The 18,252-nt window shown below is 46.0% G+C and overlaps 1 protein-coding gene across 1 annotated transcript in view; it reads left to right on the top strand.

Annotated features, from left to right (window-relative positions):
* ccdc57 (coiled-coil domain containing 57) overlaps positions 1-18,252 on the top strand; it is a 39,753-nt gene that overhangs the window by 9,927 nt on the left and 11,574 nt on the right. The window contains 8 exon segments of the mRNA XM_071206871.1: positions 1,225-1,326; positions 1,638-1,795; positions 1,910-1,984; positions 2,674-2,874; positions 2,967-3,125; positions 3,245-3,407; positions 4,069-4,161; positions 12,760-13,003. Coding sequence (XP_071062972.1) covers positions 1,225-1,326; positions 1,638-1,795; positions 1,910-1,984; positions 2,674-2,874; positions 2,967-3,125; positions 3,245-3,407; positions 4,069-4,161; positions 12,760-13,003 — 1,195 coding nt within the window.

Here is an 18,252-nt window from a genome sequence, read left to right on the forward strand (position 1 = left end):
GTGTCTGTCTGTCTGTCTTCATGTCTTCATGTCTTCATGTCTGTCTTCATGTCTGTCTGTCTGTATGTCTGTCTGTCAGCAGGTGTCAATAGGAGAGGCTCCTCCCCTCACTGTATCCAAAATAAAGCGGGATTAACATACTGGAAAGGACAAATAAAAATGATTCATTGACTATTTAATAAGTTGTTGTGAATACTATAAGCTCAATTGTAATGGTTGTATGTGTATGATGCACCACATTAACCTTCAATATCTTATGAATGCCAATACACCTCTAATTATATTTAGTAAAAAAAAATATATGTTGTAGTGCAATTTCGTGTTATAAATTTTTTTTTTTCATTTATTGGACATTTTAGTATGATTTCTTGTGTTTATATAAATATGTATGGTAGCCCATTTCCGCCACTTAAAACAATAATAATTATGAGAGAAACATTTCAAAATAATGAGATAAAAAGTCATAATTATGAGATAGGAAAGTCGAAATAATGAGGTAAAAAGTGGATATACTTTGTCACAACAGACAAACTAGCAGCTCTTTGGTTCGAGTTCTCCTATTTATCTTGACACGGAAAGGGATTGTGAGTACATTGAGGACTACTTTAAACGTGGATTATTGTGGTCCAAACTATTGTGCTCATTGATGGTTACGACAAGCTTAAGCCATTTGGAATTGCAATCAGTGGATGCATTAACGGGTTTTCCAGAAATCATGTGCACTTCTTATCTCATAGTTTCGACTTTTTTATCTCATAGTTTCGACTTTTTTATCTCATTATTACTTTTCATGGGGATCTTTTTTTTAAGTGGCGGAAATGGGCTTCCATAAATATGTGTTTTTCATTTCTTTTTTTATTGTGTATTCTTACTTTTTTTATATCATTTTATTTTACAGGATTAGTAAGGTTATAATTACATTACATTCAAGATTTAAACATGACACCAAAAAATGCATTAGTTCCAAAAAAAGGATATATGAAAAAAGATAAATACATTACAAACAACAGAGTTAATGAAAAATGGTTGTCAATAAGTTATATTACATCCCCACTCATGCCTTAAAAACAGAGTACACAGTAGTGTATTCTTTTTTAAATCTCTAATTCCTTTCAACCTTACCTCTGAAAAAAATGTGTTCTGTATTCTTGGTCTATCTGTCATCACAAATGTAATATTACACATATAAACACGACATCTGTAATGTCTGTCCTCTGTTCACAGGAGACGACAGCAGCTTCTGAAGCTGAGCTCAGACAGCGGGAACATGAGTTCAACTTGAAAATGGATGGGATGCGCGCTGTGGTGCTGTCTTGTGATCTCAAGGTGAGGAGAAAGTAAGAATATATGTGTTTTATGAGGCCATTTATGTTTTCTATCATGGTTTTTTTATAAGATGGACAGAAAATATAGACAAATGCACAGAACATATACTGTATGCAAAGTTCTTAAATTCAATATTCATAGCTAATATTCATACTATAGTAAAGTAGTACTCTAAATCTAAATAATCCCACACAATTATGCGAGGAGATTAGATGTAGGATTTCCTGATCTCTAATCTCCCTGTGGCCTTCACACTAATGGTCCTCTGTGTTTGTTGTTGCGTGCGTGTCTGTCTGTGTGTCCTTGTCCAGGTGAAGCTGCTGTCCAAAGAGACAGCAGTTCAGTGCCAGGCTCACGCTGAGTCCAAAGAGGCTCTGCACGCCTCCCAGGTGTTCTGTGAGCAGCTCCGAAGCCAGCTGCTACACAGAGACCATGAGATCAGAGACCTCACTGCTGCTAAGGATTGCAGGTTTGCTCCCATCCTGCTTTTGTGTGTGTGTGTGTGTGTGTGTGTGTGTGTGTGTGTGTGTGTGTGTGTGTGTGTGTGTGTGTACATGTTTAAGATTTCCAACTTCTGTCTCAGGATAAAGGAGCTTGAGGACAAGCTGAAAAGGATGGAGACCAAATTGAGGAAAGAAGAGAGTAACCACATTAAGAAGTAAGTGAATGGATTATAACTGTATAGTTGATAGCACAGACTCCTCTCAGTGTAGCAGTCAGAGCTAGCCGTTACGCAGATCCTACTTACACATCCATTCCCCTTAATAGCTGGAAGGATGTCAAATAACTGACTAAGTTAACTGCTAACTGACTTATGTGTCGAAGGTTTTTCTAAATATTTGTTTAAACTTATCGCATAGTGGGAATCAAATGTATTATTTTCTTATCTGAATAAATATTTAAAAATGAAAGCTGTGTTTTTAAACCCTGAGACAGTTTCTTCCGCTCTAACTGCACTGAAGTTAGAACACAAAAGTATGCAATGCGGAAACTCCCTAGTTTTAAATAAGGATGGGACCTGTGGAGACAGAAAGGCAGATGGAAGGAGAAAAAGAAAATACACCTCTTCAAGAAGCCTATGAACAGTTACAACGTATTAAAGTGTTAAGTTATTCCTCAGTGAAATACCTGTAGCCATTAGCCACCAAAATAAAATAGATAGTATGTCTAGCTCTTTTTAATGACTTCTCCTCAAGGAAGTGTGTGAATTTGATAAGACCGCAGCACATGTGACCCGCAGGGTGGCTGTTCACGCATTCAGCTACATTGGTGTTCACTTGTCAATAAATTACCGTATAAATCTTCCACATGTTTTCCAATATCAACCTCTGTTGTTGTGTTGGCAAGATGTGAGGATGTGATCCAGGCTCTGAAGGAGTGCGCTCTGCAGCTGGAGGCTCAGTATCAGGCCCACACGGAGAAGCTGCAGGAGATGGAGAAACGCGTTGTTAAACTACAGGAGAATGTGGAGGTTCTGGCTGCGCGGGTACGCTGCAAACTGAAGGACCAACAGGATGCCTTGGATCTGAAAGACGAGACCTTCCAGAGGTGAGACACACGGAGGGAAATGATCATCTTGACTATTCGCTGTGTTGATGTAACCAGTTGACCAGAGATCCTGTATGCCTCTGTGTTCCAAGGCTTTGCACAGAGGTTGATGGAACCAGGACTGGCTGGGACAGGCACATTAGTCAATTCTCTAGTGAGATGGTTGTCAAGGATACAGAGATAATTTCCCTGCAGGAGAGAGCAACCAAATGTAGGACTGAGCTGGAGAGGAGCAGGGAGGATATTGAAAGGTGAGAAGACTGCAGTCAAATGGAGGTAAACAGTCATAAATAAGAAAGTGTTGACAGGACTAGACAGGTAGGAATGAAGGAATGTATTCCTTCGTAACCTCGTCTGTCCGTGTAATCAGGTACAAGCAGCAGCTGGGTGCTGGTTTGCAGAGAGAGAAGGCGCTAGAACAGATGAAAGTCCAGGTTGAGCTGGAGTGGCAGAGACGCTGTGAAGATATGAAGGCCCAACACTACCTTGCTAATGAACAGCTAATACAAGAGCTGACCCAGGCTAGAGACCAGGTAAGCTTCCTATACATAACACAACCCAAGCTTTGCACCCCTTCCTATGTGGATTTACTGGGGCATATATATAGTAGAGTTTACCTGCTGTCCGTTCTAATGCTGTGTCTCAACTCAGATATTTCCCTTAATACACAGCATGTCGTACACTTGCGCAGTTTGTGAATATATAGTGTGACAAACGGTGGCTGTGCCCTTACAGGAAGTGACTATTGCCACTATTAGCTAGGTAGCAACCTTATTGTTTGCTTCAGCAAATCATTATAGACTTAAGCAGATAAAATAAACTGTCTCTTCTTTCAAACACCAGTATAGTGGTGTGTCCATTAAATACTAAACCAGTATTTATGTAAAAACATGTATTTTTGGCATTTTGCTCAAAACTGGCTCTTGCTGATTGTTAGTCTAAAAACAATCAGGCTATCACATGACTTCCATTAGTGACTAAATCCTCCCCAAATGGATAATGCAAAAGGAGGACAGTCACACCTTACTGCTGACACACACTGCAGGTAAGACACTGTGCTTCCCAGATGAAGGATCCTTGCCGCTCTGTGACAGCCTCTTGATGAAGAAATGAAACCAGCTTTGTCGTTATGCTGGATTGATAATGTAGTCTGTAATTATATTTGTACTAAAGTTTGATGTTGTTCTCTATCAGGCTAAAGCAGATCTACATGAGAAAGAACAAGATCTGCAGGACTTGAGTGTCTTACTACGATGTGTACAAACAGAGAGAGACCAGGCACTGCAGGTGAGAATATCCTCCCCCTGAACACTTTCATGATACATAATAGAACATTACTCACACATTATCCAAAGCAAAAGCCCAGGGCTGGCCAGATGAAAACATCAGCCTACTGATCATTAATCCTTAGTCGGCATCAGTCTGGCGTCACGGGCACATCACCTGATCAAGACCCCAATCCATTTGGTAGAAGAAGAAGAAGTATGCATGTTTTGAAAGTGATGGCTTCCTCACAACAGCAGGAAGTGCTCCTGGGTATGTTGGCTTGGCTAAATAAGAAAAATACAAACAAATAATATATCATGGTCGACCAATTTACCGAGAAGCGGCTAGAGGCAGCGGCCACAAAGCATGATCTGCATCATAGTGTTACGGTGTGTGCAGGAAGCAGGACCCAAATGCAGATTATGTGACAAAAAATAGCTCCTTTATTACTATAGCCGCGTTCACACTGCGGTACTTTTCCCACAAAGGTTCATGCGAACTTAGTTCATGATCGCGTTCACACCAAAAAGAGCCGGTACTAAAAGTAGTTCATGCGAACCTTTTTACCCCCTCGAAAGTCCCTGCGAGAGAGCAGGGACTTTCGAGCGGCTCTTTTGTGAGAAAAGAGCTATATTCCTGACTGGCTGGGCGAATTGCAAACCACGCCCCGTAAAACTCCCAAAAAGTTTTGTGAAGCCGCCATTTTATTATCCTCGCATTAGCATCATTAGCATTAGCATTAGCCCAGCGCAGAAACGCAGAGAGACTAACTTATGGCAACACAAAATAAAACATGGGAGCGGTGGAGATGAGGAGGTGTCGGCGTTCTGGCGATTTACTCGGAAGGCTTCAGTAGAAGCTGCTGGGACTCCCAGCAGCTTCTACTGAAGCCTTCCCCAACTCCGGGGACTTCCGGCCGGGGACTTTGGGCGGCAGTATACGCCGTGAAGTGGGTTGCGGACTGCCAGTAAACCCAAAGCAGCAGAAGAAGAAGAAGTGACGTCAGCGGCTTCATTTGCCTAATCCACCCCCAGGGACTTTTTCTGGTGTGAACGCGATCTGTACTTAGTTCATGAGAACTAAAGAGTTCGCATGAACTAAGTTCGCATGAACCTTTGTGGGAAAAGTACCGCAGTGTGAACGCGGCTAAGGCTAACTATTAAGAAACACAGAACAGAACACTCACCGCAGACCACGTCAATACACAAGACGAACCGACAAAGACAGACAGAAAAACCAGAACTTAAATACACACAAGACTAATCACACAAACAAGACACAGGTGAGGAGGGAGGAGAAAACAGAGGGGCCACAGGTGAACACAATCGGGTAATCAGACACACCAGGGAAACTAACGACAGGGAACCACAGACAGATCTAGACAAGACAAAACACAACGCAGACAGAAAACCACAGACAGATCTAGACAAGACAAAACACAACGCAGACAGATCTTAACACATAGAGATAAAGATGGGATTGCTGATTACCAATAAATATGGTTTTGAAAATAAAGTTGAGTTTACTTGTCATGAGCAGTGCTAATCAGCCTGTTATAACTGTTTCATCATATTTTTCATTTACTTAAAGACTGATCTCAGTTCTCATTCATAACACTCCGTTCGATGTCTCACTATGGGATGCGCCTCATCGCGGAGCAAACAGAAGCATCAATCTCATTACGCCAATCCTGATTGGCTGGTGATCTTGACGTCAGCGTCAGGGAATCCACCCCCTATAAGTAGCTTGCGCCACGACGCATGCGTCATTCAAACACCTCTTCTCGCTTCAGAGCACATCTCTATGGTAGCCGGGCTAGCTTAACAGTCCACAGACTGAACCCAAAGCTAACTTTCCGTCGACGGGCGCCTGCCGGCTACTCTTCTGCTTCGCAAAAAGACTCTTAATGCTAACACACCAGTTAGTATTATAATTTTTTCAAGCTAACAACACACCTGTTGCTAGCTTGCTTTCCTTCACTACCGACACCACGGTAGCAAGGACGTTTTTTCTTTTTCTCTCAAGGAGGAAAAGATTAAAGAATATTAACACACCAGTTAGTATTCTTTGAGAAAAAAGATCTACACCGTTCTTTTTTCTCCGTATACCTGTTACGAGCGGGTCCTCTTCACGCCACGCGGCGAACAAGATGGACGCCTCTCTCCCTCACACCAGAGGAGTCAGGGACTCGGAGGCTCGGCTCTGCGGCTGCGGGTTGAAAATATCAGGCACAGACTCACACCAGGTCTGCTCGTCCTGCCTCGGGCTGGAACACGCCCAGGAGGCTATTGAGAACCCCGGCTCGTGCAGGCATTGTGCCCGCTTCACCGTAAAGAGCCTCCGCCGACGGTTAGCACGCCAAGCTAGCTTGTCGGGACAGGACTCCCTCATGTCCGTTGATTTGCCGGCTGGCAATCAACCTCACCAACCTCCCAGACCGGGAAAAGGAGGATGTGCTAGACATGCCCATCGTTCCCGAGGGGATTTTCGGCTCCGCTCTCGCCTCCATGCAGAGGAGATGCGAGTCGAAAAAGAAGGAGGACGAGGCCATCCACCTCTGTCTCCCTCGAAGGGTCCAGCCGCTGCCTTCACAGCGGCAGTCCTTCGCCCAAGCTGCCTCGAACCCTGCTCGGTTCAAAGTACCGAAACAGCAGAGGTCGCAGCCCGCCCCGAGTCCCCAGCCCAGGCAGGAGACGAGGGCGAGTTGGTCTAGAAAATCTCCGGTCCCGGCTGCAGCCCAGGCGCAGCCAACCCAGAATTTCGGCCAGCAGTCGAGGAAGAAGAAGCGGGCGGCCTGACAGCCCCCCCTTCTCCCCTCTGTGACAGAGCTGGAAGTCCACGGTTCCCCAGCTCTAGATGTGTTCCCGCCGCCTCGAGAGATGCCTCAACACCATCCTCAAGTCCGCAAACACACATGTCACAATATTGTTGTTGTTTCTCACATAAACCATTTTCCAATGACGCATCCAGGCTTCAGACCGAGGGCGCAGCTCGAAAAAATTAAAAGAAAAACAATAAAAAAAATAAACAGTCCGTCAACTGTTCCCCTTCTGAGAGCAGCTACGGCCTCTCTCAAAAAGCAGATAATAGACGGGTCTGTGAAGGCACCACCGTCACGCGCATGCGCAGTGTCGGTGGGGATTGTCGAAAAGGGGTACCACCGTGTTCAGACACTAGAGGGCCCCATAACACAACAAATAGAGACTCAGAGGGGAAGATACGTGACATCTCCACTGGCTCTAAGGAGCATGCAGTGGAAGATGCTCACATCATCTGCTTGGGTTTTCAAGACAGTAACACGGGGCGACAGACTCCAATTCGCTGTCACCCCCCCTCGCTTCTCGGGCATTCTGCATTCGCAGGCCCGAGGAGAGTCAGCCCATATTCTAGAGAGAGAGATCCTCTCACTTCTAGAAAAGAGGGCTATATCTATTGTACCCGCCGAGCAGAGTCAGGGCGGCTTCTATTCCAAGTACTTCCTCGTTCCCAAACGGGGAGGGAACGGAATTCGACCAATACTTGATTTGAGGGCTCTGAACAAATATCTAAAAAGATACAAATTCAGAATGCTCACTCACACATCTCTGCTGCGGCTCGTGCGACAAGATGACTGGTTTACATCAGTCGACCTGAAAGATGCGTATTTTCACATCCCAGTATATTACCCACACAGGAAATATCTGAGATTCGCATTTCAGGGGATCTGTTATGAATACAGAGTACTCCCCTTCGGTCTGTCTCTCAGTCCAAGGGTGTTTGTACGATGTACGGAAGCCGCGATAGCCCCGTTAAGACAACAGGGTATTCGCCTGGCGACCTACCTGGACGACTGGCTGCTTCTCGCACAGTCGGAGCAGGAGGCTGTTACGCAGACAAATGTCCTCGTAAAGCACCTGCTCAACCTGGGTTTCATAATAAACACAGAGAAGAGCATGTTGTGCCCCGCGCAGACTATACTCTTCCTGGGTTTACGCCTGAACTCGGTGCCCTTTACAGCCCGCCTGTCAGTGGAAAGAGTGAAAGCTTTCAGAGCTTGTCTCGCTCTTTTCCAGCTGCGCAAACATGTTCTCTTCAGATCATGCCTGCGATTGCTGGGGCTCATGGCGTCAGCCATCCTGGTCGTACGACTGGGACGCTTACACATGAGGGAGTTTCAGCGCTGGGTGGCCGCCCTAAAACTAAACACCGCGCGCGGAGAGTGATGGTTACTGTGAAATGCGTAATGGCACTGCGCCACTGGCTGCACCCAACTTTTCTAGTACGGGGTGTGCCTATGGGTGCTGTCCTTTCACGGAAAGTGGTCACCACGGACGCATGTCTGACAGGCTGGGGAGGTATTTACGAAGGTCGTCCGGTGAGGGGTCTCTGGAGCAGAGACCTCCAGTGGGCGCACATAAATTACCTGGAGCTTTTAGCGGTGTTCCTCACCCTAAAACGCTTTCTGCCTGTCCTCAGGGGACATCATGTCCTCGTGAGGACAGACAATACGACCACAATATCGTATATTAACCCCAAGGGGGTTTGCGTTCTCTCCAGTTACACATGCTGGCACGCAAACTGATCTTATGGAGCGGCAGACGTCTCCTCTCTCTGAGAGCGACGCACGTACCGGGAGTGATGAACCTCGGGGCGGATCTACTTTTTAAAATAAAATAAAAAAACACTCTGGTTGATTTCAGGGTTTTGTTTTGGATATTCTCCTCAAGTGTTTTTGGACTAGACTATAGTAGTTCCAAAGATATATCATATTCTTTGACAGATTTCCCAAAAATGATCAGGAGTAAGTCCTCCACTTCATGACCTTCCCGCTTATACTATCCTCAGGCCTGAGTGTCACCTCTGCACTCGCCCGTAAGATGAGACAGAATCCAGCCGCTGTGACATTGCCAACAGAGCCAGGCCCGAGTTCCCTGTGGTCCCAATCTACATTCTGCTAAAGGCCTCCCCGACCTGACCCATGAGCCATGTGAACCATTTGCCATGGCACCACAGTCACACCTGACACCCTGATGCCCCCACTACAATGCTCCCTATTTAAACGGCTTGCCCCAGTTGTTGGTATAGTAAGAGGGATAAATAAAGAATTACAGAAGATCATATTTTCTTTTGAATTTATCGGTGAGTGACCTTAACATTTAATAAGAAAACAAATAGCCTATAAATGAAGATAACTCACTTGTGTCAGGCACAAAGTCAAAGAACATAGTCCTGACTAGCTATTTGACATGGAGGCCCTTTTGTTATTTGCTCATCTATCCTGCTACTTCAACACCAAACAACAACCAGCACATGCTATGTTCTCTGTAGGCTTCTCATGAAACCTTCCTTCAGCTGTTGCAGAGTGCCTTCCCTCAAGGAGCAATAACAGCTTTCAAAAAACCTTTCTAAAACCACAAACAAATGCGGCACATCAAAACGGTTTATTATTGCAGTATTTCTCGCTGCTTCCATGAAACTAGTACTGGGGAGCACATGCTGTAGCTCTCTGGATAATGGCCGTTACTTTAAGAGGATTTGACCTATTGCCATCAACACAAGGGGCAAATATGATCCCATACCCCTATAGTCGTGCATCGTGACATGTAGGCCTAACCTGGAAACTAGCATGGCAAGGGCTGCACTGATCAAAAGCAATGGGATCTTTTCATTGGATTTTAGAATATTGCGTTAAACGAGATCTGAGGAAAACAAACGTTAATGAAATGTCCATGTGTTGTTCAGCAGGATAATCTCCACACACTGTTGTAACACCACTTGTATGATAGTTTAAGCGTAAATGCATAATTCAGAAGTAAAAAGCTAACATTAGGCTATAAACAAACTACATCATGGTCGCATGACTTCACAACACCCCCGCTAAACTCAGACCCGGCAGTATACCTACATCTTTACATTGTTTATTTTGACTTCACTTTTTCTGATGAGCTGTAAGGTTACCACTTTATCACATTCCCACATGTTTATTTTCTTGACTTCGGCTTAAATGTTAAATAAGGGCCTACACTTTCTCTTAATATACATCAATGGCCTCGACATAACGGCAAAAGTCCTGGATAGCGCCGGGTCTGGTTAAGCTATATGTGGCTAATGTTCGGTGTGAGGATTTTTAGAAGTCTAATTTAGCCTCTTGTTAGCAATCGCCACTTTTATGAAATGTACTGTAAAAGCTTTTTGCTGAAGTATTTTATGTCGTAAAACAATACGTGTAAATCTCATAATCTAATCAAAAACTAATTCAAAGATAATTGACTTTAAAACTAGGGAGCGTAGAAATGATAAAATGCGAACTCATTCCTGGTTTCAGGACTCATTCCCTCAACACTCTATATACCAGGGGTGTCAAACTCAAGGCCCGGGGGCCAAATTCGGCCCGCGACTTCATTTCATGTGGCCCGCAAGAGCTCTGAAAGAATGTAATATGTTTATTATACGGTTACATTCCGATTTACAGATGCACGATGTCCATAAACTACATGTCCCACAATGCATCTTAAATTTGACTTTTTTTTCAGAATTTGGCTTTTCTTTTAAAATAATTTTGTGACATTCTCACTGAAGAGACTTGCACTTATTTGCCCTAGACTTCTGCTTTCAGACGTAGTTATTTATGAAGTTTTTACCCTATCCGATAATAATCCAATGCAGAGACAATAAAGTAATTACATTATTTTATATATATAAAATATTTATATATGTATGTTTATATAATCTTAAAGTTACAACCGGCCCTTTGAGTGCAACCATAATGCTGATATGGCCCGTGATGAAATTGAGTTTGACAGCCCTGCTATATACCATGTGATGGTTGATATGCATCCAGCTCATGCCCCACTACGTTCTCATAAGAGTGCATTTAGAGCTGTCCTTTGTTATAGCCTTTGGCCTTTTCCTCCAGCATCCTGAGGTATGATGGCCTTTCAGTCTGGCTCCGTACCAACATACCAGCCTCTGCGAGCTGCTGGCAGAGAGGGAAATGTATCAAATGTCTCCGAAAACACTTAGGCGTAATGCCTGGAATGAGATTCTTCATAGCATGGCATGATATGTTGGTGGTCTTAGACATTAGGCTGCATGTTCCAACTTTGTGTGAGTGTGTTCACACGTTTCATTTGCCAGATTGAATACAACACTCAATACTCGGTTACACCATGATAATATTTATAATGGGACCATACTGTACACCTCTATATGTGTGTAGCATGTTTCACGTGCTATTTGTAATGGAGTCACATCTCTGTGACTGACACATGTCTGAAAAGCGTAATCCATCAGGTGCTCCAAGCTTCCTGATGAAGGTCACAACCTTCTGACACTGTTGAAGGACCTCAATGCAGAAGGTTCCTACACGTTCTTCAATTGTGAACATTTGTCTGAATGCTTCATATTCACAAATCACAGAAGCATCTTTTTGAAAAGGATAATGAATAACTAATGACTGCTAAAAATGATAAAAAATACAATCAAAATGAATAAAGGAATCTAATGGATACAGCAATGAACACATGCAGTTTTAAAGAGGGTCACCATGTATCAGAGGACATTTGTGAAAAGTATTTGGCATATTTGTACTAATTGTACCTATTCAAGATGATTGGATCAGGGATCAGGGATAACAGATCCCTGATGGATCAAAGAAAGCACCTTTTAAAGAGGCCCTATCATGCGTTCCCTTTCCTGCAGTGTGTTCTATATGATGTTCTCTAAATGGTCTGCAAAGGCTAACATCCCAGGAGTCTCTTTCCACCTGAAACGCCTCCGTTGGACTTCTTTGTTTACTTACGGAACATAGTGACATCACTATGTAACACTTTGTCTCCAACACATTGTACGCGATCTGTACGAGACCCTCAAAAATACTGGGTTCATCGTCACCATGGGATACTGGCCCTACAAAGGTGTCAGCACCAGGTTGGCGCCATCCACAACCTACCATGAATTATTCAGTTGTCAGTTATTGTCCTCCTAGAGCAGGGGTGTCAAACTCAAGGCCCGGGGGCCAAATCCGGCCCACGACTTCATTTGATGTGGCCCGCAAGAGCTTGCAAAGAATATAATATGTTTATTATACGGTTACATGCCACTTTACAGAAGCAGGTGGCCCACAAACTACATGTCCCACAATGCATCTCGTTTGGGCACTGAAGAGACTTGCAATTATTTGCCCTGGATTTCTGCTTTCAAACGTAGTTAGTTATTGACCTATCCGATAATAATCCAATTAGAGGCAATAATGTAATGTAATACATTATTTTATATATATTATATATTTATATATTTACATCCGGCCCTTTGAGTGCAACCATAATGCTAATGTGGCCCGCGATGAAATTGAGTTTGACCCCCCTGTCCTCGAGCCTCTGAATGACTTGTCCTGACCTGATATCAGAGTTATCTGTGCACGTTCAAAATGGTATTGACCATATTCACTCCACTTTTCTGCAGACACTTTAGTTGTTCCGTTTGAATCCTTCTCAGCCAGCATGTGTACAGGATTCAAACGTTAAGACAAATAAAAGGGAGGCTTATCTCATTTCTAAACAATTCTTAATAAATGTAGCAAAGCAACTTGTTCCAGGATCATACAGACTCTCACGTGTTTATCCCCCCCCCCCCCCCCAGGGTGTCACACCACAGGGCGGCTCTCTGGCCTCAGAAGAGATCCATCGTCTCCAGCAGCAGAACAGCAGTCTGCGGGCCGTGGTTACCCAGATGAGGAAGGACATGGAGGGTCTCATTCATCTCCTTCCCCGTCCACAGCCACAGGCCTCCACTCCCCGGCCAGGAGCCCCTGCCCCCCCCTCCCTCACTGCTACAGCTGACAATCAGGTGGCCCCTGGACCAACGGTGCAATCCACTGACACAGGTACGAGAGTACTCTTTTACAGAAACACTTGTCTTCTCTCTCTACTGTGCATACTGTGAAAAGCTACGCTGACATGTTGTATTGCTCAGCTCCAGGGGCAAGGTTACAGAGACAGGCTTGGACGACGATTCCTATCAGACTTTAGAATGAGATGAGTGTCAATATCAGCCCGTTTCACAAAGATGTCTAGTTCCTGCCTATTTTAAAGTTGTATAACATAAATAACACTTTACAAGGCTGTTCAACATAACTGTGTCTTGAGTGTGTCAAGAGTAATGTTAAAAAAAAGTTACGGTAAGTTTTTATTTCTAATTAATATAGCAGATTTCATACACAAAGGCCATTCAAAGTGCTTCACACAAAAGAAAAACAAAGTAAATAAAAAAACACACACACACAGTAGATGCTGTGAGTTGCAGGAGCGTAATAACAAAATGTTGTTAAATATTGGTAAACAGAAAGGTTTTACACGTTTTACGTCTTACTTTTTTTTGTAACTCGTGCGCACGAGTTACTAAAGCGTGCGCACGAGTTACTAAAGCGTGGGCACGAGTTACTAAAGCGTGCGCACGAGTTACTAAAGCGTGGGCACGAGTTACTAAAGCGTGCGCACGAGTTACTAAAGCGTGGGCACGAGTTACTAAAGCGTGCGCACGAGTTACTAAAGCGTGCGCACGAGTTACTAAAGCGTGCGCACGAGTTACTAAAGCGTGCGCACGAGTTACTAAAGCGTGGGCATGAGTTACTAAAGCGTGGGCACAAGTTACTAAAGCGTGGGCACGAGTTACTAAAGCGTGGGCACGAGTTACTAAAGCGTGCGCACGAGTTACTAAAGCGTGGGCACGAGTTACTAAAGCGTGCGCACGAGTTACTAAAGCGTGGGCACGAGTTACTAAAGCGTGCGCACGAGTTACTAAAGCGTGCGCACGAGTTACTAAAGCGTGGGCACGAGTTACTAAAGCGTGGGCACGAGTTACTAAAGCGTGGGCACGAGTTACTAAAGCGTGCGCACGAGTTACTAAAGCGTGCGCACGAGTTACTAAAGCGTGCGCACGAGTTACTAAAGCGTGCGCACGAGTTACTAAAGCGTGGGCACGAGTTACTAAAGCGTGCGCACGAGTTACTAAAGCGTGGGCACGAGTTACTAAAGCGTGCGCACGAGTTACTAAAGCGTGGGCACGAGTTACTAAAGCGTGCGCACGAGTTACTAAAGCGTGCGCACGAGTTACTAAAGCGTGCGCACGAGTTACTAAAGCGTGGGCACGAGTTACTAAAGCGTGCGCACGAGTTACTAAAGCGTGCGCACGAGTTACTAAAGCGTGGGCACGAGTTACTAAAGCGTGCGCACGAGTTACTAAAGCGTGCGCACGAGTTACTAAAGTGTGCGCACGAGTTACTAAAGCGTGCGCACGAGTTACTAAAGCGTGCGCACGAGTTACTAAAGCGTGCGCACGAGTTACTAAAGCGTGGGCACGAGTTACTAAAGCGTGCGCACGAGTTACTAAAGCGTGCGCACGAGTTACTAAAGCGTGCGCACGAGTTACTAAAGCGTGCGCACGAGTTACTAAAGCGTGGGCACGAGTTACTAAAGCGTGCGCACGAGTTACTAAAGCGTGGGCACGAGTTACTAAAGCGTGGGCACGAGTTACTAAAGCGTGCGCACGAGTTACTAAAGCGTGCGCACGAGTTACTAAGCGTGGGCACGAGTTACTAAAGCGTGCGCACGAGTTACTAAAGCGTGCGCACGAGTGACTAAAGCGTGCGCACGAGTTACTAAAGCGTGCGCACGAGTTACTAAAGCGTGCGCACGAGTTACTAAAGCGTGCGCACGAGTTACTAAAGCGTGGGCACGAGTTACTAAAGCGTGGGCACGAGTTACTAAAGCGTGCGCACGAGTTACTAAAGCGTGGGCACGAGTTACTAAAGCGTGCGCACGAGTTACTAAAGCGTGCGCACGAGTTACTAAAGCGTGCGCACGAGTTACTAAAGCGTGCGCACGAGCTACTAAAGCGTGCGCACGAGTTACTAAAGCGTGCGCACGAGTTACTAAAGCGTGGGCACGAGTTACTAAAGCGTGGGCACGAGTTACTAAAGCGTGGGCACGGGTTACTAAAGCGTGGGCACGAGTTACTAAAGCGTGGGCACGAGTTACTAAAGCGTGGGCACGAGTTACTAAAGCGTGGGCACGAGTTACTAAAGCGTGCGCACGAGTTACTAAAGCGTGGGCACGAGTTACTAAAGCGTGCGCACGAGTTACTAAAGCGTGGGCACGAGTTACTAAAGCGTGCGCACGAGTTACTAAAGCGTGCGCACGAGTTACTAAAGCGTGCGCACGAGTTACTAAAGCGTGCGCACGAGTTACTAAAGCGTGGGCACGAGTTACTAAAGCGTGCGCACGAGTTACTAAAGCGTGGGCACGAGTTACTAAAGCGTGGGCACGAGTTACTAAAGCGTGCGCACGAGTTACTAAAGCGTGCGCACGAGTTACTAAAGCGTGGGCACGAGTTACTAAAGCGTGCGCACGAGTTACTAAAGCGTGGGCACGAGTTACTAAAGCGTGCGCACGAGTTACTAAAGCGTGCGCACGAGTTACTAAAGCGTGCGCACGAGTTACTAAAGCGTGGGCACGAGTTACTAAAGCGTGGGCACGAGTTACTAAAGCGTGGGCACGAGTTACTAAAGCGTGGGCACGAGTTACTAAAGCGTGGGCACGAGTTACTAAAGCGTGGGCACGAGTTACTAAAGCGTGCGCACGAGTTACTAAAGCGTGCGCACGAGTTACTAAAGCGTGCGCACGAGTTACTAAAGCGTGGGCACGAGTTACTAAAGCGTGGGCACGAGTTACTAAAGCGTGGGCACGAGTTACTAAAGCGTGCGCACGAGTTACTAAAGCGTGGGCACGAGTTACTAAAGCGTGCGCACGAGTTACTAAAGCGTGGGCACGAGTTACTAAAGCGTGGGCACGAGTTACTAAAGCGTGGGCACGAGTTACTAAAGCGTGCGCACGAGTTACTAAAGCGTGGGCACGAGTTACTAAAGCGTGGGCACGAGTTACTAAAGCGTGCGCACGAGTTACTAAAGCGTGCGCACGAGTTACTAAAGCGTGGGCACGAGTTACTAAAGCGTGCGCACGAGTTACTAAAGCGTGCGCACGAGTTACTAAAGCGTGCGCACGAGTTACTAAAGCGTGCGCACGAGTTACTAAAGCGTGCGCACGAGTTACTAAAGCGTGCGCACGAGTTACTAAAGCGTGGGCACGAGTTACTAAAGCGTGGGCACGAGTTACTAAAGCGTGCGCACGAGTTACTAAAGCGTGGGCACGAGTTACTAAAGCGTGCGCACGAGTTACTAAAGCGTGCGCACGAGTTACTAAAGCGTGCGCACGAGTTACTAAAGCGTGCGCACGAGTTACTAAAGCGTGCGCACGAGTTACTAAAGCGTGCGCACGAGTTACTAAAGCGTGGGCACGAGTTACTAAAGCGTGGGCACGAGTTACTAAAGCGTGGGCACGAGTTACTAAAGCGTGCGCACGAGTTACTAAAGCGTGGGCACGAGTTACTAAAGCGTGGGCACGAGTTACTAAAGCGTGGGCACGAGTTACTAAAGCGTGCGCACGAGTTACTAAAGCGTGGGCACGAGTTACTAAAGCGTGCGCACGAGTTACTAAAGCGTGGGCACGAGTTACTAAAGCGTGCGCACGAGTTACTAAAGCGTGGGCACGAGTTACTAAAGCGTGCGCACGAGTTACTAAAGCGTGCGCACGAGTTACTAAAGCGTGGGCACGAGTTACTAAAGCGTGCGCACGAGTTACTAAAGCGTGGGCACGAGTTACTAAAGCGTGGGCACGAGTTACTAAAGCGTGGGCACGAGTTACTAAAGCGTGCGCACGAGTTACTAAAGCGTGGCACGAGTTACTAAAGCGTGCGCACGAGTTACTAAAGCGTGGGCACGAGTTACTAAAGCGTGCGCACGAGTTACTAAAGCGTGGGCACGAGTTACTAAAGCGTGCGCACGAGTTACTAAAGCGTGCGCACGAGTTACTAAAGCGTGCGCACGAGTTACTAAAGCGTGGGCACGAGTTACTAAAGCGTGGGCACGAGTTACTAAAGCGTGGGCACGAGTTACTAAAGCGTGCGCACGAGTTACTAAAGCGTGGGCACGAGTTACTAAAGCGTGGGCACGAGTTACTAAAGCGTGCGCACGAGTTACTAAAGCGTGCGCACGAGTTACTAAAGCGTGCGCACGAGTTACTAAAGCGTGGGCACGAGTTACTAAAGCGTGGGCACGAGTTACTAAAGCGTGGGCACGAGTTACTAAAGCGTGCGCACGAGTTACTAAAGCGTGGGCACGAGTTACTAAAGCGTGCGCACGAGTTACTAAAGCGTGGGCACGAGTTACTAAAGCGTGGGCACGAGTTACTAAAGCGTGCGCACGAGTTACTAAAGCGTGGGCACGAGTTACTAAAGCGTGCGCACGAGTTACTAAAGCGTGCGCACGAGTTACTAAAGTGTGGGCACGAGTTACTAAAGCGTGCGCACGAGTTACTAAAGCGTGGGCACGAGTTACTAAAGCGTGGGCACGAGTTACTAAAGCGTGCGCACGAGTTACTAAAGCGTGGGCACGAGTTACTAAAGCGTGCGCACGAGTTACTAAAGCGTGGGCACGAGTTACTAAAGCGTGCGCACGAGTTACTAAAGCGTGGGCACGAGTTACTAAAGCGTGCGCACGAGTTACTAAAGCGTGCGCACGAGTTACTAAAGCGTGGGCACGAGTTACTAAAGCGTGCGCACGAGTTACTAAAGCGTGCGCACGAGTTACTAAAGCGTGGGCACGAGTTACTAAAGCGTGGCCTCGTTTTGTGTGTGTGTTTGTGTGTGTGTGGGCATTTGTTTATGATAGTATCGTTCGTTCCGGTGCATTCCGGCAGGACTATAGCACATCGAGATTAAGATTAAACGAATTTCTTTCACTTGGGAATACACATATAACTATGGAGAACCAGATGTGTGTAAAGTACTGTTCGTGGTCATTTGAAAACAAAAGCCAGTGGTGTCGGACACACACAAACACACCGAACACGCACACACTGAGCGGAGCTGAGCACACATACACACACACACACACACACACACACACACACACACACACACACACACACACACACACACACACACACACACGCGCACACACACACATCATGCGCCCCAGTGACAGGACATCTCCTTCATAAAACGAGGGGGAACACTCTG

This window comes from Pseudochaenichthys georgianus, chromosome 19 (genome assembly GCF_902827115.2).
Source record: "Pseudochaenichthys georgianus chromosome 19, fPseGeo1.2, whole genome shotgun sequence".
Classification (NCBI taxonomy): Eukaryota; Metazoa; Chordata; class Actinopteri; order Perciformes; family Channichthyidae; genus Pseudochaenichthys; species Pseudochaenichthys georgianus.